The sequence below is a fragment of the Pempheris klunzingeri genome, chromosome 6 (assembly GCF_042242105.1).
Source record: "Pempheris klunzingeri isolate RE-2024b chromosome 6, fPemKlu1.hap1, whole genome shotgun sequence".
In the NCBI taxonomy this organism is placed as follows: Eukaryota; Metazoa; Chordata; class Actinopteri; order Acropomatiformes; family Pempheridae; genus Pempheris; species Pempheris klunzingeri.
Window position 1 is genome coordinate 14424117 of NC_092017.1, and position 25700 is coordinate 14449816.

Consider the following 25700-nt stretch of genomic DNA (forward strand, 5'->3'; position numbering starts at 1 on the left):
GTAGTTATCCCACTGTTAAGTCTTTTATGAACCATTCGCCACAAATCCACCCCCTCCCAGCAAGCATTCAAAACAAAAGGGGCCACGCATGACCACAAAAGAGAAAGTCATTTGTGAAATGTCCTGATTATGAGGGTTGTGCAACGTAAAACAATTTGCCTGATTACTTCCAATTGATTCGGCCCTACAGTGAAAGCCTCGGTGTGCAGCCCCGTGAACTGCACTGTGCCGTGCCGCTGGGCAGAGAAGAGGAGTAATTTCTCCGATGTGCAGCTGAGCCAGCTTACCACCAAAGCTAAAGCCTCCTGGATGCTGCTAAACCTCGGGGAGGCTAAACACTAGGCTAGCTACCAGCTAACTCTGTCTGCTAAAGCCCCGGGGGATTTGTCTGTGGCACAAAGTGAATTAAAGGTGACCTTCTGGAAGGGATGGAGAGGATGGAGGCAGAAAAGAGAAAGGGGCAGTGGGGATGCTGGAGATGTCACTATTCGCCTTGGGTTTTCAAGTGTGCAGAGAGTGACTTTCCTTTTAACCCCACTCTACCTCAATCTACTGTAAACACACTTCTCCACTCTCTGTACTGACCCTTAAAACAAAACACAGCCAGCAGACTTATGTCCTGGTGTTTCAACACAGTTTAACATTAACTTCAAAAGTAAAGAAAAAAACACAATGACGTTTTCTGGCTGAGAGGATGTAAAGAGCAAATAAGTGTTGCTCACCTCACCTTTCAGTTTATTTTCCCACAGAGGATTTCTGTCATTGATCTTTTTGAATATCAGAAACACTATATTGGTGCTGTCAGTCAATATTCCAGTGTGTTTTGAGCATGTAAGTCGAAAACTCATGGCAGCTTCAGCTGCAAACAAAACAAATGTTCTTACATCTTTGTTAAAAATGAGAAAAGTGAAAAATAAAACAGAAACTAGGATATAAAACTGCCTGAAATTGGTTTGGGACTTGGATTCTCTAAAGCCAGTAACTTTAAATGAGACCTTCATGGTAAATACAAGACGAGACACCGTTGCACACGTTCAAACAAGAGGACTTTGTTTGGTTGGTTATCGCACCAGATTTTCACCAGCAATGACTGAATGAAAATTATGTCTCAGAAAGAGAGGCAGAGAGAAGGGAAAATGCTGCTCACCTGACTGTTGATGTCCGCTTCGTGCTGCAGTAATACAGAAACCAGCTCCTTGTGTCCTCTGTCACAGGCCCAGTGCAGGAGAGCCCGGCCCTGCAAACACAAACACACACCAGATGATTATTAGCAGTGGTGGGAAGTGACAAATACTTTGTTACTGTACTTACGTTTTCAGGTATCTGTGGCTTATTTAAGTATGTATTTATTTTTCTGACAACATTTTACTCCCAACATACTAACACAAATATCTGTACATTCTATTTTCACTACTGACTTTGGTTTTAATGCATTTGAGAGGAATTAACGATTATAAATTTTCCATGTTGCACAGTCCCAACATCACACAGATTACAACCTAAATGGATGGGACACTAACACATAGAAAAGACGATGCTTTGGCGCATCCATCGCTACAAATCTTGCATGACAGACGTAGCAAGACAAATCAGACAAGAGAGGCTGCAGAGAAAAGACATCTAGTGAATGTGAAGTCCATACAGAGAGAACTAGCAGGGACATGGATAAAAGTGAACCAGCCAACATCGCCGAGGGAGCAGATTGAGACGATAGATTTGTTTAAGAGAAACATAAGAAGTCTGCTTTTTACTTTTTTAGTCCCAGTGCGTTTCAGAGCCTGTGCTTTTCACTTTTATTTGAGTAACAAAGTTGAATCAGCTCTTCTACTTTCATCTTTTTTTTTTTTTTTTTGTTACACACAATTTCTGTATTTCGACTTGAGTTAAGAATGTGTTTGCTTTTGCCACCTCTGATTATTAGGAACCAGCTTACTTTAAGTGGCATGTGGCATGGCAGGACTACATAATCAACAGCACTGCTATGTTTAAACTAGCTTCACTGCATGCAGTGTCATGTCCGTTTCATTAAGTGGGGATCAGTTATGAATTACACCAAAAAACACACAGGGCATCCTCTTCCTCACCGTCCTCCTCGTCCTCTCTCTCGTGGTCCTCAACGTTAATTTCGTCAATCTGTTTCTTTGCTTTCAGACAAAATAAATTATGCACCACCATTCAGAATTCAGAGCCTTTAGACCTCAGCTCCATAATGACCTGTGGACAGTATGATGAGATATGAAGACTACTGTGTGTGTGTGTGTGAAGAAAAGCAGTAAGGTGGTTCAAGCACAGACTGAGGGCTCACGGACAAATTAGTAACAGTAACCTGCACACAGTCTGTAAAGCTTGATTGATGGGACACTATGCACAAAACAAGAGCAGCCCCCTGATCAGCTCTCTCTCCCTCTCTCTCCCCCTCTCTCTCTCTCGCTCTCTCTCGCTCTCTCTCACACACACACACACACACACACACACACACACACACACTCCTCTCCTTAGGTCCAAGATCCTTGTTCTAATAAAACCACACAAGCTCATTTTTCAGTGAGGCCAATTAGGTAAAGCAAACTCTCCAAGTCTAATTCTGTTGCTTAAATCATATTGATCACCACGGCTGCATGTTAAAATGGATACTTATGAGCCAGGCCAGAATACCAATAAGTTGGTCTCTCTCTCTCCCTTACCCTCTCTTTCCTGCTCTCTTCCAGGTGTGCTACTGCTGACTGTTGGCAACATTTTCACTGAAGACCTTAGTTTACTACTTCCAGCAGGAAAGTGCACACACACACACACACACACGCACGCACGCACTCTCTTTTGGGGAGTTGCAGTGATTAATAAAACACTGAATGTGTCAAACAGAATAAGTGCAGCATTCAAAGTTGAGAACACACAATTTACAGAAACATTCAGAGTTTGGACCAGCCTTGATATTTACAGGAGATATCCACCCTCGACAGTATAAATGTATGCAAAATATATATACAGTCGTCTTCCTCTCATCTTCTACCTACTATCCTCTCTCCTTCGCCCCAACCCAATACTCTTGTGATTTAGCATGTTTGACTTGTAGGAAACAGTGAGTATGAAATGTAGGCTGGTTTGCAAAAGTGTGCAGATGTGTAGGACATGTGAAAGATACCAGCATGCAGTAATAGAATGATAAATCACATTGGAAACCCAGTTAAAACAAATTGAAACAAAATTAAATTAAGAGTTGGAAACACTTGCAAATATTTAATACAAAGCAGACAACTTAACAGCAAGACTAAGGTGAATCTTTTATTGAAGACTACAATTCTGGTTAATAATGAGCAGAGGTTTGCCTCTATAGGTTTATTTGTCTTGACTGCAGGTACACCTCACCAACACATACTGCACACTTCATCTTGTGCTGCTTTGGAGACGTATTCAGAGTGTCACTGTCTCTCACACTTAAGGATGTCCTACTCTGCCACACCAATTCATGTGGCAGTAATGCACCCATGGGTTGGTTTGATGCAACAGTGAACAAATACAAAGTTAGAAGTCCTCTAACTAACAGCAGGCTGGATTCAGCTCCAGCAATTGAGCTATTTGTAAAGCAAATTTACTTTGATTAACTGATTCAGAGTCAAATACGGGAGTTTATTTTAAAAATGAGCCACATTTATATAAAACGTGGAAAAAATAATTACATTGGAATGGATATGAAGTGCCAGCATTTGGATGATTTTGGTCCACACCTGTTTTCTCTCTTTTAGGAAGTAATAAAAAACAATGTATAATGTTTGACTAATTATGAGATTGTAATTAGGTTCTAAATTATAAACTGTAACCCAAATTTGTATCCATATGACTTACATACAAAATAGCATAATCTGACATCTGACACCTCACCTCTGTTTTTCCCCAGTAATGATTTTGAAGTACAAAATGTTTTATCACACAGAAGGACACATCTTGTCATGACCATGTTATCATTTTGATGTGACTTTATTAAGAATAATCTTAGGTAGTTCCATGTCACTAAACTATTCCTACCTTGGCTCCCTGGATTTCTGCTTTTCATCTTTTGTTTTATTGTTACCTAGAATATAAATTAGATAATAATTATGCTAAATTGTTGTTGTAAATAATCAGGGGGAAAAAATTACAAAGGCATCCAAGTAACCAAGAGCAATGCGGAATTTGTACGAATGATGGGATGAATTCTTTAACCAAACATGTGCTCTAAAATTCCTCCATACATTTGCAGTCTATACTGGTATTTGGCTTTGTTGGCAACTACTAGGAATACGTAACACAGGTGGATATTTGCTCAAACACCCAGAGTGTGAGCACTCTCTTTCTTTGAGCTGCAGATCAGGCTTCCTGCTAGAGTGAAACTTCACCACTGCCCTCTGCTGTTGAGCAAGCTGAGCTGCAAGTGATCGAACGGCAACAATGGCAGCAGAGAGACAAAGCTTTCTCTGCCGAGGCCCCGCAACCATCTGGCCTTTGGCTGGGAACTGACTGGCTGCTTATCTGCAGAACGGCTGTGATGAAAGAGAGGCAGGGTGCGAGCCATTTGGCCTGGCCGATAATGAATCAAGGGCGGATGAATGGATTTCAGGGTCAATCCTCAAAACACCTCGCGATGGTAATAGCCGTTCACACAATTTACGCATCTCAGCCTGAGGAGTGGCTCCCATGTGTTTGTGCCTCAGATCATTGAAACCATTATGTAACGTTTACGAAAAGAGCTGCACCAGCCATCCCCCAGTGACCTGCATTTTTACATGACACTCCTCTGATCATTTTCACCTGCCCTCCTGCACAAGGGGTCAGAGCACACGACGACAACCCTGCAGCTGATACAGACTTTGTGCCTTGCTAAAGGACACTTCAGCCAGGTAAATCCCCCCTTACGTGGTTGTTGATCATGGATCCTCAGGATAAAAAAAATTGTTCATTTCCGTACTCTGCCACTCACCTGCATTATCCAGACGGTGTTGTCATGGTATTCATGTACAGCAGTGGCACTATTAATGGCAACTCTCCTTCTCTTCTGTACGGTTTCACTTCGCATGTTTCAGAGCAATACATTTTGTAGTTACCTCTTCGTCCTTAGTATTGACATCCACTTTCTGGGAGCTGATGGCCTTGCTGATGTGGTCGATGTTATTTTCTCTGCAGTAGTCAAAGATGTTTTTATCCTCTTCCCTGAGAGTGATATACAAATGGAGAAAGAGAGACGGAGATGGAGGAGAAGAGTCAGTCAACTTTATTTTTTTGGATCATCATTTGGAGTAAAAGAATTGGATAATTTTGCTTTGTGCTCTTTGGTTTTACTTGCCCAGATGTTGAGATATATGGCTGATATTTCAGGAGTCTCTACATCAACACAATGGTGATAGATGGATTCGATTAAAACAATATATTTTTATGAGCAGCACATTAAGTGTTGTAGTTGTTATGAATAATCCTCAGACCTCACTGTGATTCATTGGAACTAATCCCAAAGAAAAATATTGACAGTGTGTTTAGTCTATGATCCAGAGTAACAGGAGACACAGTTTTTGGAAAGACACTGTTTTCCCAAACAAATTTCCACTCATCCCTCTGTGCTGTTCGCGACATAAATCTCTAAGAAGGATAAATAAAACCTGGACAAACAAAACCAAAAGAACTATCCGCGTGGCTAAATACCACCAGAGATATGTGACAAAATATGTTTTCTGTGATTTGGGTGAATCAATCATTTAACTGCCTGTCCATTTAAATGTGTGCACACAGAGGACAGCATTTACTCACCGGACACACAGACATAACAGATAACATACAGGCGTAACTACTCCATCTGACACACAAGCAGCAGCCACACGTGCCACATCCCTCAGGAACACTGGCATATGACACACACACATACACACACACAACAGCCCCATCCCACCTCTGATTATATCTCTGTGTCTCTAATCACCTCCTGGCATTGGGGACAGGAGTGAGTGCTGGGGGAAGCAGGGTGCAGTGGTGGTGGTGAAGGGGGCTGTTGGGTGAAGGGGAGAGAAGGGGCGAAATCTCATTTAGAGCTTTACGCCTTCCCCTCCCTCTTACCCATGCTGGCCATTCAGATTAATTGAATTTAGTGCTCTATTGTCTGACAGAAACCCTGCATGCCCGCCGCTTTACCACTCCCACGCAGTGAGTCAGTCATCCCCAAGGCCAAATCCCCCAGTTCCTGTTTCTGATGCCTGCTTGCTCTGCCGCACTGGCTCTCACAAATCCCACAGTAAATACCTGGCTCCAGTCACACAGGAGACACTGTGGGCTGTTGTCCCATTACAGCTGAGGATGATGTTTAGCTTTACGTTGAGTTTGTAGCCTTGACGCTGTCATAGTTTGCGGCTCAGAGCCTGTCCTCTGTTAGCATTGAGACAGTCGTATCGAAAAAGGATGACGAACTTCAGTGATTTGCCTGAAATAAATGCCAATCGCTCACTCCAACATCATGAAATATAATACATGTTTTTGAAATGAAAAAAATTTATCTTCAGGGAATAGAGCAGAGAGTTTGACATAATAAATGGCATTTTGACTGTAGCTATTGTTTAGGTTGTGCCAGAGCTGCAACAATTAGTCAATTCATTTATTAGTCTATCAACACATATAAAATCGACTACAATCTACAATCTTTTTACAATCTTTGACATGCATTTCTGTAATCAATGTCCAACATTGATTACAGAAATGCATGTCAAAGATTTCCTTCATCTTCTATGATTGTAAAAATGCAATTGTATCTTTAGGGTTTTGGACGGCTGATTGGACAAAACACCTGAAGACATCACCTTTTATCAACTAAACAATTACGAAACAATTAAATGAGAAGATAATGGAAAGATTAATTGATTATAACAGTAAAGGTTAATTGTCATCTTATCTGGACTCCTTAACACCTCCGCTAAACCTTCGTTTGCTCCCACCCAGAGGCACAGCTGGATGTTTGTCTTCAAACTCACAGTAAATCAAATGGCATTTTTTGCTTTATTTCATAGTCGACTATGGGGACAAGCAAGGGAGAGAGAGAGAGGGGGGGGGGGGGGGGGGGGGGGGGGTGACATGAAGCAAAGGGCCCAGGATTCAGCCTTGTGGTCTGCACTCAACCAGGTGAGCTATTGGGGTAGCCTCCAAAATCTTTATACCCTGACTCTGGAGATTAAGGTAAAGAGGGCTGGGCTGTATGAAAAAAAACATAGTTATCTATCCTATTTGCAGAAGTTAAAAGAGCAACACATATAAACAACAACTGAATGGTTTATTCTTAAATACTTTCACAGTTGCACCGCCCTCCAGCATCAGCCCTCTCCTCACAAAGCTGGATCAAAGACAACATAAAACGTCCCCCAGGGAAGATAAACCATTCATGATCCACACATTCTATTGTTCGCTGTGTTACAGTTTCAAAACTGACACAAACAAAGTTTTGTCTGCTGTTTGTTCTTTAATGAACCTCTGTACTTCCCTTTCTTCATCTTTTCATCTACACGCTCCTCCAGCAATTCTCTTGTTCCTCCCCTCCCTCTTCCCACCATCTCCTCATCAGCCTGTGATGAATTATGAATAACTCATTACACTTTTATCACTGCTAGGTTATGTATGAGCACATTCATTTACATACTCCTGATTACCAGCGCTATGTTTATTCATGAGAGTCTGTACTGGGCCACACCCACTTCCTTGTCTGATGGCCATGGTGACCCCAAGTGTCCCTGATGTGTGGCCGCCATCCGTCTCCCCGGCAACTAATCAATAGGCCAGCTCATCAGTCTTTCGTCGATGGTTGGACAGGGCTGGCCTGACAGGCGCATGACACACGCTCACATACATAAAGCACGAGCACACACCAGAGTAGGTGGTGATGTACATTATATAATGTGTAAAATTACTAAAATAAGCTCCAATATAAATGTACACACACAACCAACACCTGAACATAATCCATACCACAGTGAGAGTACACATGAATCCACCCACACAGACTTAAACACACTCGCAGACTATAAACAAACAAATGATTAATGTGGGTCCTATAAACGACATGACATCAACAGCACCGCAATGCATGCTGGGAAGGTCACAGGCTACTCTGTCATCACAACCGCTGGAGTTCCAAGTGTGTGTGTTTTGTGTGCATGTGTGTGTGAGAGCGTTATGTGCTCACATGTGTGTGTCCAGTCTGGTGTACTGGCAGATATGTCCTTCATCCATCAGGCTAAACTGGCCACAGTGGTGGAGAACACTCATCTACCTGGCCTGAGCTTCACTGATCAACAGCACAACCACACCATCCATCACACACACACACACACACGCACCTACACAATCTGTCATCACATCCCCTATAGGACCCTGCTCGACGCTCTAAACATGGCTGAGCTCCATGGAAGTACGAGAAACAATGAGAACTCAGACAACTCAGCACCAGCTTTCAGCAAAGTGTCCGGACAACAAAGCCTCCCGTGTTCATCAGAATCCTTTTTCAAGATGGGTGAGAGAATTAGAAATGTAGCATTCAAAGCCTCTTCAATCACACACTGATCAGCTCAGTAGCCCAGGGATGTTGCTAATCAATCCTGCTTTTATCAATACACGCATGCACGCACGCACACACACACACACACACACGAGCAATGCAATTAACTCTCTGTCTGGTTAACAGGTGGTTAGCTGTTTAATATGGAGCGGGTCTGTGTGTGTGTGTGCGTGTGTGTGAGAGAGAGAGAGTGTGTGTGTGTGTGTGTGTGTGTGAGTAAGAGGAAATTGAAAGGCAGCAGAGCAGTGAGTGTGACAGTTCCGGCCGGTTATGCATGGATTCAGATGCAATCGCGTCGACGTATAGCAGCAAGGGTATGTTTATGTGTGCACACATGTGCATAAGCGTGTGTACGTGTCATGTTAATGACTTCCTCCTTGCTAGTTTCCCCCGAGGCATTGTTGCTACTGGGTATCACCAAGGGGAGCATCGTTCTGGGAAACCTGCAGTACCTGCCTCTCTCCGCTTTGCCTGCCGTGTCTTCATCACCCCTCCTCCCCCGAAGTACCCCTCCTAATCGTAACGTAATTAAAAAGGGGAGACTCTGGCCGCCTCCTCCCAGGACCGTGCATACTAATCACATACAGCCCTTTAGGAGGAAAACCTGCAGGATTCACACATCTCATTTTCATCTCCAAAAGAGCTCTTTTTTCATTGAAATGAAGATGAGGTTTTTTAAGCTCGAGTAAGTCTGCCAGGCAGCAGTAGATGGAGGACATATTTCATTAACATAAATCAGAACTCTATGTCGTCTCCAGGCCCTAACTGCAGTTATGGTCTGTTGAATATAATCAAATACAGCATCAAGATCAGTGGTTAACAATGCCGGACTCAAATCGAGTTGACCTAAGCATTAAGTAAGTGGTGATTCACAGCTGGAGGAAAAAAAGCTGAGTTTGTTTCAGCACCCTCAAGGACTGGGATATACATTTAGATGCTTTGACCTCTGAAAGCACAACCTTAGAATAGCGAGTATAATTTTTTTTAAAGTGTGTTTATGGAGTGAAGAATGCACAATGTGACCATGTAAATACCTGATCATCTCCTCCTGGTACAGAGAGCTGACTGCTGCTCCGCCAAACCCTGTTCTTCTTTCTGCTCCTCGTCTTTCCTGTCAAATAAAAAGCAGCACACATTAAAAAACAATATTCGACTTATAAACAGCTAAAACTGAAATATTTTCATAACAGACGTTGGTCACTGTTAAGCGTACGTCTTATTCAACAATAGCTAGCGTCAAACACCAACCTAGTCTGGCTTAGTTCTACAGCCTGTGTTGCTACACCATATGGACTGAGGTACTGACTTTCGACTGACTATTGTTTTGTGTGCTCAACACAATACAAAAGGGTTGGCTGCATCTATTCACCAAGAATGGCTGCACCTATAGCTTTTCACTTATAACCATTGCACTGATGACACTGATGAACTTCAAAATGTGTAATTTTGAAACAACACATGACCTCATGGGCAATAAAAATCTAACGATATTCACACGACCAATACAAAATACACAATGCTTTAATTTGTGGCTGTTGTTAATCTTCTGTGTTTTTCATGGGAATCCTTATTACATTCAGTGCAGCCAAGACTTTATTATCCAGCCTTTTCTCCATTGACCAACCTCGTCTCACAAAAGAAACCACACAAATCTGATTTCAGAACATAGCGAGAGTGGAGAGAGAGAACATGACGAGCAAAGCAAAACAACTGTACGCGCACTTTTGGGGACAACCTAATTCACTTCAGAAACTCAGAATATTCGCTGATGCACTGGCCCTGCTCCTCTGCAGCATAATGTAATATAAAGCCAGTGTCTGCTCAACAATTGAGACAGGAACAGAGGTCAAATTCTGGCTATTATTCTCTCCCCTGCTTCTCTGTCTATGCACTTCTACTTACACCATTTCACTGTGCCTCCCAAAGAATAGCCACCGCCATGCTATCATGCTTTGTTAACACTAATACAATCAGCTTCTTTTCTGGGGGGTATTTGTGCTTTTGCTGGCCTGTCTGGCGGGCTCTCTCCTGGCATTGTGCAGCTGTGGGGCAGAGTCAGCGAGTATCGCCCCGCAGCACGGGTGAAGAGAAAAGAATGTGTCAGGATTGGACATGGGGTTGGCAATGATGCTATTAAAGAGACATAAATATGGAAAGAGAAGAAAGACAAGGGAGGGACGGGGGTAATAAAATAGTGATGGGATTAAGGAAGAAAAGCTGGTGGGGGAAAGATTAATAGAGGAAAAGCAGGTAGCATAGAGATGGAGAACAAAGAGGAAAGAGGGAAGAAGTGCAGTGACGAAGAGGTGAAGGGAAACCAGAGGAAGAGCAGAAAATAGAAAGAAAGAGAAAAAAAAAGTGCCTACAGGCCACACAGGACATATGACAGGCCTTTTAAGTCACACAAACATATTCTTCGGCTTTTCAACTCTGGAAAAACAACCCACTTCCACCTCTCTGGGGCTGCACTTGTTATTATGGGACTGTGAATCCATCCCTGTTTGGAGAGTATAGTACACTACCACACACCACACTCTGTTCAGACGTTTGCCTCGTGTGGACACAACGTGCACTTTCAGGTGTGACACTTCCCACATTAGTGATGCCATTCTTACTCAATTACAAGCTTTGGCAACTTGTAGCCATTACACCAGGGACCAGCTGGCTAATTCTTTTTCTATGTCAGTACTTTAAATATCATAATCTCATTATTTTCTGCAAAACAATATGTTTTCGTGTTTACTACCATTACCAGTTGGTACACTAAGTATATACATGAATAAAACACACATATCATCACAGACTTTCAATCAGCCCCTCATTTTATACAAAAGCAGCAGCCTCACAAATTTGGTATATATGGCAGCATAGTACAGGTGTCTGTATTCATCTTTATAGTATTATTTCTTGATGGTAATAATTTAAATCTAAAAAATAAAATAAATATGAGGTTCAGGCCATTAGACATAATCTAGAACAACCCAGTCTTTTTCAAAATGATGCAGACTAAATTCCTTATTGCTGGACAAACAGTAACCATCTCAATTTTAGAACACTCTTTGATGTATAACCACGTTTAAATGAATTATTTCAGACTTAACTTGCTTACTTTGAAGAAATGCAGAACGCATCCGTAACTACATTACAAAGCCTGTTCACTGTATTGCTGCTTGCTACTATAATCATCAGTTAGTAGTTTTAAATCATTATTTGAAAATGGCAATAGCTGAAAACACTTTTTAAAGAATCGCTCTTTTGCACAGCAAAACTACTTCATTCTGCCTCGTTCAATATTTCAATATTGATCATATTTATGTTCATATTAGCGTCCCAATAACAATACTCCTCCCAAATACGCAGACAGTACAAAGTTGTTGATGTAACTGAATGCGCCTGCTGCCGCCCCAAAGGACAGCCTGTCCACCGCAACATAACTCTCCTGACAAAGTGGAACGGCACACCATGGGAGCATGCAGGGATGTAAACTGTCTCTTTTAAGTCACCACACATACAGGCACATCTCAACTGCCAAAACCGACAGTTTTTTGCATTATTTATATCCCAAAATGTCAGCTATTGAGGAAGACATCATAATCTTCTAATGTATTTTTCATGTAACATACAAAAGAAAGGGCCTGGGACAACATTACACTGACCTCTACTGGCAAGAAACTGCACTGCATCTTGGAAGGTCAGCAATGACATTGGGTGTTTCTAAATTTGTCATCTCTTTCAAATTACCTTAAAGCAGAGCTCAGTCGCATACTTATGTTTATTTGAAAAACCTCTAAAGGCTAGTTGTAGTAAATATGAAGGGCCTTATGGGTGGGATTTAGGATTTAGTTGATTAAATCTTGTTATCAGGTAGACACGGTATCATTTACAGAACAGTAGTGGGATTTTTTGGATAATATTCTCTGACTGGATTAATTTAACCTTCAATTCAGAATTAAGACAAACTCCAACAACTGACCTTTAAGCAGGACAAAGTGAATATGATATGTCTTTATTTTACCATGTCTGCAACTCATTTACCATTGGTGTTATTTACATCATTCACTTGAGAGGGTTTTACAAAACTTCCATGTCCATACTCTTACTGTAGGCATGTCCATCTATGTTTATTTTGGAATCCACTATTAATCTGCATTACAATTCAGACTGACACTACGTTATGCTGTATAGTATACTGTGTACTGTGGTTTACAGTCAAGATTAGTGTTGGGAGCCAGCTTCTCATAACTGGTTCTTATTACCTTTGTGGAGCCTTCGGGGTCTAACACATTGACACAGGAAATGTACTCCAACATTGCCTGCTCCGCCTCCATGTCTCCAAGCTGCTTCCAGGCTTGCCTGTAATGACATGACAGTTGTCATCACAATCATAACCCACAGTCGTAAACTGGAGGTTTGCATTTTCATCTGCACTAAGTGTTGTGATGAAAGCGGTCTCTCTCAAACACACACTCATTCACCTCCAGGGCCATTTAAACCACAATCCAAGGCGACACCTTCATTAATGCATGCCTGCAACATTTTAAACGTGCTATTTACTATTTATTGAAAACTGGTATCCAATTTCAGGCTACATACCATTTTCTCTGTCCTTCAAAGTCAAAGAAGCCAGGCTTTGGTGTATTGCACTTTCCCACTTTGACCTGAAAACAAAACAAGTGCGAGTTATTCAGCTGATCCAGTGTTATTCAGACCGACAGCACAGAGCTATCTGGGCCTACATCATCTATCAAAAATCAGTGGTGATAGCAGGGTGTGGGGTACTCAGTGTCTGTGATTCTTATCCAAAGCCACATTGGCGCTGGTATTTGAGGGGTTAATTTTGGCCTACACAACCACAGTGTCGTTTAACCAGACTCACCTGTTTGTAGCGTGCATACAGGTACAGCAGCTGGTCCCTGCTGGCCGTCTGAACCAGATCTCGTACGCGGTCGGCTGCAGAGTCAAACTCCCGCACCAGCTCCTCTCCCTCCAGTCGGTCCCCCATCTCCATGGCGCTGCAGTCAAATTTACCCAAACCCAGGTCCGAGTCCGAGTCCGAGCCTGCTCCACCGAGGGGCTCCCCTGTGTCGGGCCGGGCTGGGTCTGTACCTGAGCCCGTCGCAGTGTCCGGAGAGGACGACGGCGACCCAGAAGCCATAGTTATTATTGTTTATAGCGTCAGCGTAGCGCCAGAGGTGAGGTTCGCCGTAGATCCGTGTGACACACGTTAAAGGCGAACGGAAAGAAGCTGCCTAATGTAAATATATTTGTCACGTATTTCAACGGCGATTTGTTTTTTTAATCCGTTATCGTTGAGAATCCGTGACAGTCGGATTTATTTCTGCCGTTGGTCCGTGTCTGGTCCTGTCGACTAAAATCACCGGCTAAACCTCACTGCTAGAAAGAAAGGTTCCGGCTTTCTCCCAGTCCGGGCTTCGAGGTTCACCCTTGGTAAGAAAATAGGAAGTTAGAAAAAAAATTAACAAAGAAAAACATTGTTAAATGTCGGTTTATTTTGGTACAACAATGTTTTAAAGTAGATACTAAAGTCTAAATGAAAAGAAAATATTTGGGGATAGTTTTGTGGATGAATATGTGCATAGTAACGGTTAAACAAACTTAAACTAACAACAGTTAGCTAACTTAAATCTGACGTTAGCGTCAACAGCTAGTTGTAGCTGTTAGCTAATGCTAGCCTGCAGTACTCTGATTCTTTGATTTGACCAAGAAATTGATAATTAATAATAATTATAAAATAATCGTATTTCGTGACATGAAGCTGCCAACATGATCATTATTTCGGGTGTAAACCGTAACGTTATAGTCCCCCAGTCTGGATTTAGCTTTTTTAGCTCCATGGTTGCTTGTTGGTGGCCTCAGTCTACCGCTTAGTAACGCAGGTGAATTTAATTTGGACTTTAGTTGCCTCGGTTTGTCTCGTTTAATTGGCCAGCTATTTTTCTGTGAAGTTTGAGTCCAGTTCCTATTACAATCTTCAGGTCGACCGCCTCGCTTCTATTTGCAGTTAGCACAACATTGATAGCATGTCTGAATGTGAAGGTTTTTGTTGACAGCTGTCATGAAGCAAATGTGGGAACTCGGACCCATTGGTGGCTAAATGCATTAGCGCCGTTTGTCCAGCAGATGCTGCTCTTAGCATGATGATGAATTATCACCTGTTCTGCCACTGCAACACAAACCCAAACACTCATCAGATTAACTCAGAACTGTATGTTGTATTACACAAACACACACAATGGCATTATAGGCAGAATAACCTTTCTGGGATGTCTGTAGTCTCACTCTCATTACCTTTCATTGCATCCTTCTGAGGTAACCATTATCCTGTTCTCTTATAACTCTCTGCTTTACAAGAGCAAAATGCTTCTATATTAAACTAAGCATCCAAGCAACATACATGTCCTAATTCGCCATCCCATACACAGATTGTTGTAGAAATGTAGAAATTAACAGGACGTCCATAACTAGAACAGGACTGTTATGCAGAAATGCAAGCAGAAGAGAGACAAAGAGAGGACAGTAAATCTTGATTAAAAAAATAATCATTATGTGATCTTTGAATGGAGTTTGCTCTATTGGCTGACTGGATAGAAAAGGTCAACTTCAAAGTATCAGATGATGTATTTGTGTTATGAAGTTAAACTGTATCGCCCCTTTCATTGCAGACACACAACAATAGCAACAAGAATCTTCTTAGCCAAATAAAAGAAGCGGGGAGTCTGGGTTTCCTGTGATGGAGGTGAGGGGCTCCCAGACCGCACTGCCAACTAGTTTTCACAGGAGGTCCCACCTACGCCCGGTGCTGCTGCGCCGCTCTGCTGACGCAACCACGTCGCTGTGGCTCAATGCGATGGCGGACCGCAGTGTCCCCAGACCTGCCCAGGGAGGGACGGAGCAAAGTCACTAAGCCACTCTTTCCGGCCCCGCTACACCGTCGCCCGGCCACCTGTTAAAGAGAGGCCGCTGCCATCGCCGTCCCTCCCGTGAAATAGTATGTGGGACGGGATCTGCTCGGAGTGCACTGACCGGGACGAGCCAGAAGTGGAGTGAAGAAGAGCGGAGCGGAGCGCGCCGGGCTGACGCGCCGCATGTTGAGCCAACAAGTTGACTGAAATAACAAAAGTCGCGTCGACGGGGAAAGGGACAGCCGCTCCAGGATTTAACGGAGGTTTGAGGGGACAGTTGTTCCGGCAAAATGAAATTCGCGGAGCATCTTTCGTCCCACATCACTCCAGAGTGGAGGAAACAATATCTTCAGTATGAGGTAAAGTGACATTTTTGTTGTATTTGAAATAAACGCATTGAGAATGTGTGTATAGGCGAAACTCAAACACATATATATCCTTTTATAGAGGAAAAGGGAAGATAAAAGTCAATATTAACTATCACAAATGTTTAAAAGCTTTCAAAAAATCTATTTATATATTTAATCCCAGCATCTTTTACTCCTGAGAGCAATAAAGGACGGGAAAGATGAGGGATGTCCTATTGTTTATGGAGGGGAAATTGACTGCGGCTGTTAAGAGCCATAGGGAGCATTCAGTGTTTATTATTGCTGTTTGCTGACTTTACATCACCTAAAAATGAACTGAATGAATAATTTACTGAACAATTAAATGCCTTTCATACAGGAACAATTAACAAAATAATTCTGCTCTTTAATTCATATTCATACATTATCAGTATTTCGGAAAATTCTATAAATAATTAATTTCTTCAACATCTTTGTATGTTCATTGTTAGCATTCTCAAAATATGGACTGTTTGATTTCAATTTTATAATTTCTTGTTTTTGTTTCATGTCTATTTTTTTAGTTGTTTGTTAATCATATATCATATGGAATATATATATGTGTTTTTATATATATATGTATATATATATATATATATATATATATACACACACACAAATATAAGTGGTCATTGTCAATTATTAATTCACCCTCTTTGGATTCTTTGATTTTTCTTTTTTCTTTTTTGCAACAATCGGACAAACCGAACACAAGAGGCATCAATTGTGCATTGTCATAAAATTGCAAATATTCCTCTCTAATTATTCCTTGTTTTTGAATAGTTATAGTTGTATACATAGTATTTTCAGTGTGTCTTGTAGTTGTTATTGGTATTTTGTACAGTTAAACAGACGTGGCTGTCTTTGGGAATCAACCTGCGAGACTTCATCTAACAGGATATTCTGTCTGGTTTCTCCTGTCTGTGGATTTAAAGGGATCTTTGTGTGCACACATGGTCTTTGTTGGTTGGTGTACAGTACTAGAGGAATATTTAAGTTTCACACCCCACGTCTTTGCTTTGCCCGCTCTATATTAAGAGCTTTAGAGCAGACGTGTAGTGACAGGACAGGCTTCTCCGTTCCATTTAGCTCTATGAATTATAGACAAAGACCCTGTTCTCTTCAACCTCAGCAGCCTACATCCCAGACTCAACAGAAGCTCACTGCACTGGTTTATTTTGTAAACACACCCTGAATACTAGTATTAAATTGGATAATTGCTACAGCAGACATTTAGATCGGTCCATCTTGATATAAATTATAAGCTGTCATCGTGTAATGAAAACATCTTCAGCCCACGTAATTAAAGTGAGAAAAAAAAGATGTCATATATGTATTGGACAGACTGAGTAGAGGTCAACTCTATTGTGAGATTTTATTTGAATAGATCGTTACCATACATATACAGTCTATATGGGGTCTTTGTATGCACAGACCGGCTTGCAGTGAGCCCAGGGACAGATGCATGGCCATACCAGCCATTTTACACCTCCAGTCTCCAGCTCGGCACTCACTGACCTGAGATGGATGATGATAGATTTCTAGATTTTTCTCATCTACATTTGGTGTCGGTGTGCAGTTACATTGGATGTAATAATATTAAATTGACATTTAAGTTTTGATAATTTCTTATTTTAGCAGTGCATTTACATCAGTATCTGTCAGTAAAAGCAATTGAAGTAAGAAAAGACAATTGCACGTTTTTTTTGTTTTTACAGGAATTGTGCTCAATCTTTTTAGCTTTATCAAATGATACTTTATTACTGTAGTAACTGGTTAGTATGAGCATGAATGGGATGAATGACTTTATCAGTTTATGTTCAATACGGAGCACTCATATGGAGCAGACCAAAAACTGAGCCTATACAAACATATTGTTGCCTCTTGTGTAGCAGTTGTTAAGTCATGTAGAACAACAGGACTGCCCCCCGTCCATTCAGTTTGCATTCTTCTTCAAATCTGAATAATATGTAGGTTTTGAGGAAGGATGGCTTTGTGTTTTTTTGTTAGCGTGACTGGCTTCAGTCTTTGTCTGACCTCTGTAAACACCATTACCTGGTGAGTGGGCGGGATAGGCAGAGCTCACCCCTACAGATGATGGACAGCTTATTCAAGCTTTTATTCTGTCTGAGACAAGTCAAGAGGCGAGGAGAAACACAAAGTTGGCTGCAACGCGAAAAGCCGTTTGACTTTAGTGAAGGGGGTCACAGATATAACAAAAATCAATTTTAATGTCATTCTGAAAAATGCAAAGTCTTGACATCCTACTTGCGGTGCAACAGAAGAAGTGTCAGGACTCTTATGCAGTGAAGAGAGCATCACATATACCCTAACAGTGGCCATCACGAACAGCAGTATTTAATCTCCATTATGTATTCCAGTGTCCACTGCAGCCAATACAGCTACTGTGTTGTAATAGAGTTATCTGTCTATTAAGTGACACACTGACACATTACTCCAGCAGCACCAGTCGTTTTTACCTGCAGTCCATGCAGTAAAATGTGACACTTCCACACCGGCTGTATTGGTGCCATATGTAATATTATAGCTGCCCACATCCAAATTGACTGTAGTTTGTAGTGTCATTATTCCCTTTGTGTGCTAGTTGGATTAATTAACCTGCTGCCCAGTTTTCACTCTCCTCCCTTTTTTAGAGCCTGCTATTGTGTGGGAAACTGAACGCTGTCTGTTTAGATTGGTCAGCCAGTTTCTATGCAGATGAGAAGGATGCGGCAAAGTGGCTGCACCAGCAAAGATGTGCTTTAGTTGGAAAGGCACTTCATTTGAACATCGAGGCATTGACAAGGCGATTGAGTGATTAGGTGTGTGCTTAATCCTGTGGGAGTGTAGTTATAAACCTATATGCTAAGCAGCTGTTTGGTATGGAGGTGTGCATGTCTGGCTGACTCCAGAGGCTCCTGCCAAAGGGCAGGGCATGTAGGTTGATAGATAGGGAGAGAATCTACCTTTAAATGAAATGGTTATTAAGTGTAAAAATATCAAAAAAGGCTTTAATGAACTCTGACTCATGACATTTAATTATTTTTTTTAATGTTTTTTCATGCAAAAGCAAACTTTCATGTTTTGCAACATGTAAGATGTGTGCAGACAACAATTAGGTGTGGCAACTGTTGAATTCAGATATTGAATAACTAATGTTTGAACATTAGAGGTATATAGGAGGAGTGATAGATAGAGATGCAGGTGTCTGTGTGTGTGGGCGAGAGAACAAGGCCACCTATGTATTTACATCTGCAGTCTAATCACTTGTGTAAGCTTGGAGGAGGAGGAGGAGGAGGAGAGTGCATGTAGAGGTTTGCATTTACAATTCGAACTAGCATAGTTGATATTATGTCGACGAAAAGCAAGTGCCCATGTGATTTCAGTGAGTGATTGTTGTTTGCTCAAAGGTGAAGCCTTGTCTTTCTCTAATCAATCTGACTGACTAAAGCAGCACACTGCTTTGTATTGTGACAGACATATTGGAAATGGTACATAAAATATACAACGCTGCTCACATCATCTATATTTTGTGCAATCATTTATCAGCATGTTAAACAATATGAACATTATGTATACAACAGACATGGCAACTGCTGAGAACCCCCCTTTCTATACCTCCCTCCTTCCTCCCATCCTCACCTCATCGTTCCTCCCCCACTGGGAGGACATCTGGTCCCCGACCAGACCTGCCCTCTGCTCCCCTCCCATCCTCCTCTATCTACATGCAGGGATCCACTCAGACACAGAGCTGAGGATTCAAGTGATCCACCATTGGCTTTCTATTTGAGCCAATGATCTCTTCAGACTAATAATACACGCTGTGTGATCTTTTCAAGTACAGGGATAACAATCTCCAGGGTTGTAGAGGAACGATTTGACCATTTGGCTCTCAGATATTTTGCTAGGAGTCCACTCAACATGTCACAGCCATTGAAGGATTGAACTTCATTGACAACATTCAATTGACTGGACACTCTTTAGTGTAAGCTTCAGTCAGACGCAGTGACTTCAGTCTGGTACTTGTGTTACGTACATGGTTAGTGAGCATGCAGCATCATTGCATTAGTGCATGGTCATTCAGACTGATGGCCCGATCAGCTTTGGCTTAGTTATTGTTTACAGGTTTCACTACTGATTACTGCCAAGCCTGCAGGTTTATCCCAATTCCCTAAAGTGCCACCCCACCCCCCTTTCCCATCATTGCCATCACCATGGCAATCCCACCCTAGCTGAATGTCTATTTCCCACCTATTAGTCAAGGGGACCCTTTGTGATCACCAGAGATCAGTCAGGACCGGTCCCAGCTCCAATGGTGTGTGTGTGTGTGCATATTTGGTCTCCTGTGATATTTTTCAGACAAGATAGACACAACGCTACATACAAATAAAATATTCACCTCCTCGATTAGGCTCCAGTGTCATTGTGCATGCATTCACACAGGAACCTAAGTATTAACAATCCAAGCTGCTACTAATGCACCGCAGTTGCTGAGTGGTTTCCACCCACACACTGGATTACTCACATGGCCCTCTCACTGTCATGTTACAAAAGCAGCAGGTTATATAGGAACTGGATAGATGTAGAGCTTTGATATAATCTGTAGATAAAACAGGAAAACATACAGGTCGTCAGATTTTATTTACTGACAATACGAGTGGAAAATGACTGATAATGATAAGTTTGGCACATGGTGCAGATTTTGGTGTTGTCCACTTTGAGTCTTGTAAGTATAAACACTGACTTCATGGTTCAGTTTTTAATAAAACTTCATAAAGTTTTTCTTTTGTTTTGCAGAGGCAGTTTAGTTATAAAGACATCCTTATCGAGAAATGAGATTCAGTTCCAGTCTTTTCTCTGATTACCACTGATATGTCCAGATGAGCCGGCATGCAATTATGTCTGTTTCCATTATCTTCAAGATCAATCTTATTGCAGAGATACAACCTCATTTAACCGCTGCAGCTCTCTCTCTCTGCTCTATATCTGTCAATCGGTCTGTCTGCCTGTGTGTGTGTGTGTGTGTGTGTGTGTGTGTGTGTGTGTGTGTGTGTGTGTGTGTGTGTGTGTGTGTGTGTTGTGTGTGTTTGTGTGTGTGTCTCTCTCCCACCAATCTGGTCTTTTAATTAGACAGATGTACACTTTTGATAAAATATTAGTCTATTAAACTCTACGCCTGTAAAATAACAATTTAAGCTGTTATTTAAGATATCATAATTCATTTAAAAAATCCAGGCAAAAGTAAATGCCCTTCATTTGTCATTGTAAGTATTTTAAGAGTTGTTCACGACTATTTTGTGTTATCTCTCCTTGTGTATTATGGTAATAATAAAATAATATAATGTTTGCTTGAGTAGATGAAAATGCTGCTGTGTCCTTTTTGATTCAGTTAAGCTAAAATAGTAAAGGGTGTAAGTAAACGAGGGAGGTATGGGAGGACTTTACAATAGGCAGTAAAGAATTTAATAAATATTAGAACTTGCCAAGACCTTTTAATAGTGAAGAATATTCAGCACGGACTGAATGCCATGTGGACTACAGATCTATAATTTAGTCAAAATGTAATAGTGAAGTAAAGTCTTGCATGCTGCTACTTGTTACTCTAAAATACTCCTGGTTCTTGCATGAGTATTGCAGTGCTAGTTACATTTTTTCTTGTTAAAGTCTTGTGGAGTCTCCTGTCCTTGTTTTACTATTTTACATCAGAGCAACACAGCGGCACTCTCATTCATCCAAAAAGAAAGCCAAAAGATGATACAGTAAGATGAACACAACAAACTGCTTTGTTGATCTTTATGGTTGCTAAAATATGTGCACTGTTGGGCCTATACCTCTCAGTTCTTTGAGCTATTGCAAGCTCTACATCTCTGTGTAACTAATATTGTAACTTGCTGTAAATGAGATCATTAAAATGCCAAAATTAGTGCGTTGTTTATTATGTTAACAGCTGTGTGGCGGTTACTGTAATCTCCCCATATGGGGAACAAGAGTTTAGTTAATGGCTCTCAAATGGCTTTAGATGGTGTAAATGATGCTGTAAAAGCAGATGGTGCTTGTGCAATGCGTCATGGTCTACTGTAATTTTGTCTTACTTATACTAGCGATATACTGTAAATGCACTTTCTTCATTTGATCTGATGTGGAACTTACTCAGGTCATTTTGACATGTTCTCTGTTTATTAAATGACTTTACAGGTACTCCATTTTTACACTTTTCTTTGTATTTATGGATTCTATGCACTTGACATATACTTTAACATCTTGGCAACTACTTTTGTGTTGCTTGTGTCAGTGTTTGCTGACAGTGATTTTTGTTTTTTCTCATTTCCCCATCAGGCGTTCAAGGATATGCTGTATGCTGCCCAGGACCAAGCCCCGTCCATAGAAGGTAAGGAGACTCCCTGTTTGGATAAACAAAGCCAGACAGACACACACTTCTGTACCCGGTGCCCCCTGCTCAGGGCCTGTGTGGGCATCCCCAGAATAACAGCCCTTCACCTGCTAAAAATAGGTGGAAATCGTTGCTGACATGCTGCCACTTACTGCGTAGACTATGACTCAGCCATACCAAGGCCAATTACCATATCATTACCTTATTGTCTTATCCTGCATGAAATAATGGAAGAACATGCAGCGAAGTAAAGTTGAAAGAAGTTTGAAACGGTTTTAATGTTGCTGTGGTTCAAAAGATGTTTTCCTCTTCCTTATACTGTCTTGATGAAGTAAACTCTAAGTTTGTTAAAAGAACAGAACCAATAGTCAACGTGGCAAACTAGAGTGGGGGTTCAATGACCAGCAGTGCAAAGTGCTGCTACTCAACACAGCAAAGATAAGGAAGGCCACTGGCTATAATTAATCTGGCATTAGACAGCAAGTGATGTGTGATGAGGGAAAGAATGTAAACTATTTGTTTTTATTTTGGATACCCGTTTGAGGAGGTAAACAACTTTGTTTAGCTGCAGGCTTGAGACTGACTTGATGATTTTATGGCAACGTGCTGCTCTGTCTGTCTGACTGTGAAAGTGTGTCAGGAGAGTCTGATGGAGCAGAGGAAATTGACTTAACCTGAAATATGGCTGCACAAAACCGACCGCCGTCATGCTTGCATGTCTGTGTTGTGATAGGCTGTGCGCTCAGATGTGTGTGTGGGTCTGTATAGTGATTTTTCAATGTTGTGCAACATGCCCCTCACAGAGCTGCGACTCCCAGAGCTCAGTTCCAGCTGAGCGGCCTTGATGTGGATGGTAGTACAATGTGAATCTATCCATGAGCGACAAAGATGCAACATTTACTGAGTGTGTGTGAGTCAGCTTCAGGCACAAAGATCAGTTTCAGACATTTGTCAGGAGGTGTGAAAGGAAACCCTCAGGATTTATTGTGTAAGATATTCTATGAAATGTGATTTAAGTGTGTATATGAATGCTCATTGGGGTTGTGTGTATGAGAGCTTGTATTGTTTGTTCCTAAATAGTTCATTTAATACTGCAATGGGACAGGCGTCTTGTTCGGTTATAACACATGAGCTGTGTCTCTCCTTTGAGACCGTTAGCTATGCTAGACGAGCTCAATGTGGATGATAAATCGTTTCCTGTCTCAGGTCTGAGCTGTACTCATGGGTCACTGCTCTGCCTCTGTCAGCCTGTCGCAAGATAGGTGAGGGTGTGTTATGAATAGAGACGGGACCAATCAATCAGTAGACAATCATACTGTGTCATTCATCTGGTTTCATTGGGACGTTTCAGAATTTCTCACTCAATCAAATTGATGTGTGTGCTTTTCACACTTTTTTACACAGCACAGGATGTTACCAAAACACTGAATCAGCCAAGTGTGACGAAGAGAGTATCGACAATGGCATTTGTTGTGAAGGAGAAGAAATCTTTGAATTTATTGGACAGCTGATGTCCCTTTTGGTGTTTTTAGGGGAAAGAGAGAGCCCACTGTTTGTCTGTGTCTCCCACTGTGATGAAAACAGCAGCAGAGGCAGACAAACAGCATTATTGAACCCGGTCCAGCGCTCTCTCCTGTGGCTGAGATTTTGTTGACTTTTCATAAGAGAAACAAGATTAGCAGGTGTTAAAATATCCAAGCTTACTGCAGCACTTTTCTCTTCACATCCACCAGACCCAATCTGTCACATCTGATTGAATTTAAACTGGGGTAGAACGATATTGGAAAAATGGACTGCACTTATGCTGCATAGTGCTGCATTTTTTTACCTAAGTGGACAAAGCGCTTTACAACCTGCCTCTGTGAGTATTGGGAGCAATTTAGGGTTTACTGTCGTGCTCAAGGACACCAGTGCTGCAATTATTGAACAACCTGCTCATGTCCTGAGCCACAGCCCCCCTCTTGTTTCACATCATCTTTTTAAAAATCAGTTCAAGAGCAGTCATAGCAAGCATCATGATTAATCTGCTAGTTATATTCTCAATTGAACTGAATCACAATTTCCTTCAAGCTGATGGCTTCACATTGCTTGTTTTGTCCAACTAACAGCCCAAAACACAAAGATATTCAGTTTACCGTCACGTAAGACAACGAGAAAGCATCAAATTCTCACAATTGAGAACCTAAAACAAAAGTCTGTTTTGCATTTTTGCGAGTAGAAGTAGTTCCAGATGTTTTCTGTCAATCATCTAATTGATTAATTCATTAATTCCTGAGATAAGATTTAATTATCTCATCTCAGGAAACCAGTAATCAAAATGTAATAAAGTGGCTTAAAGAAAATGTTTTATGTCACTGTTGCACATATATATTGATATCGATGCTGAAATAATATCTTTTAAGCCCAATTTTAAACCTTGATTATTTTATTGAATCTGTTCCCTGAGTGGTAGACTAATTATGAAGATGTGTGCCCCACCTCTCTCTCTCTCTCTATCTCTCTCTCTGCCTCTGGCTCTGCCTCAGTCATTACAAAAAGCAGCATTTTTGGTATTCAGAGGATGTTTCCCTTGCCTGAGGGAGGCAGTTTAGTGTGTTATATCTACTTGCTCACCCACTCTGCTCTCCCACTGGACACCCTGCTGTACCTGATAGAGCTGTGTAGTAGATAGACACAACACAGAACAGGCAGCACTTTAAAGCCTTTGTCAGGACCTCAGCATACGTATCATTGTCAGATTATGAGGCTGTCACTATACATGGCCAACAACACAGAACAATATTTGTAATGTGTTATCGCTCATAGATCTTCCCATAGTACATAATTGTCTCTCATGTTGTGTTATGTGTTGCAGTGCTAGTGAGCCTGACCTTTGATAAAACAGACATTATGCATCCACACATCCACCCCGGCCTTTGTGGAAACATCACACTACAGCAAATGCACTTCTTTCACCACAATTTGTACTCAAATGAATCATTCAGTTTTAACAAGATGGCTGTTCGCTAATTGAGTGCTCGCTGCAATTAGAAAAACACATATGCATTATGGTGGCTCTGATGCTGCATATGACCCTTCACTCCTCGTTAAGATCCTTTGTTCTCATTCCCTTCGTCCCTCCATTGGTCCTCATGTAATTGTAATTAAAACACGCCTGTCCCTGCACTGTGGAGAGCCTGTAGAAGACAACAGCGAGCAGCTGGCTAGATCTCTGGTTCCTCCTGTTCTAGCCATTAGAATGAGTTATGCCACAATCTAATTCAATTAGTCTGCTGATTATTACAGAGATCTGAGAACAATGGGTTTGGATAATAAACACACAGCTTAACAGGAATCTGTATGCGTGTGTGTGTGTGTCATACTATCTCCAGCAATGTTGACATGCTGTACATGCCTGCACTTATATTATCAAGCATTTTTCTAATCCCCCAGGGGGAGCAGAT

The 25700-nt window shown here is 41.5% G+C and overlaps 2 protein-coding genes across 2 annotated transcripts in view; one reads left to right on the plus strand and one right to left on the minus strand.

Moving 5' to 3' along the window:
- The window catches only part of acbd6 (acyl-CoA binding domain containing 6), a 30268-nt gene extending 16333 nt beyond the window's left edge, over positions 1 to 13935 (minus strand). Inside the window, exons 1-6 of the mRNA XM_070832404.1 lie at positions 13434 to 13935; positions 13151 to 13215; positions 12814 to 12910; positions 9592 to 9668; positions 5079 to 5184; positions 1148 to 1237 (exon numbers count right to left, since the gene is read on the minus strand). Of these exons, the coding sequence (XP_070688505.1) occupies positions 1148 to 1237; positions 5079 to 5184; positions 9592 to 9668; positions 12814 to 12910; positions 13151 to 13215; positions 13434 to 13712 (714 nt within the window). The 5' untranslated portion in view covers positions 13713 to 13935. The remainder of the gene's footprint in view (positions 1 to 1147; positions 1238 to 5078; positions 5185 to 9591; positions 9669 to 12813; positions 12911 to 13150; positions 13216 to 13433) is intronic.
- Positions 13936 to 13976: 41 nt separating this feature from the next.
- Positions 13977 to 25700, plus strand: part of xpr1a (xenotropic and polytropic retrovirus receptor 1a) — a 67292-nt gene continuing 55568 nt past the window's right edge. Inside the window, exons 1-3 of the mRNA XM_070832403.1 lie at positions 13977 to 14005; positions 15241 to 15839; positions 22203 to 22254. Of these exons, the coding sequence (XP_070688504.1) occupies positions 15771 to 15839; positions 22203 to 22254 (121 nt within the window). The 5' untranslated portion in view covers positions 13977 to 14005; positions 15241 to 15770. The remainder of the gene's footprint in view (positions 14006 to 15240; positions 15840 to 22202; positions 22255 to 25700) is intronic.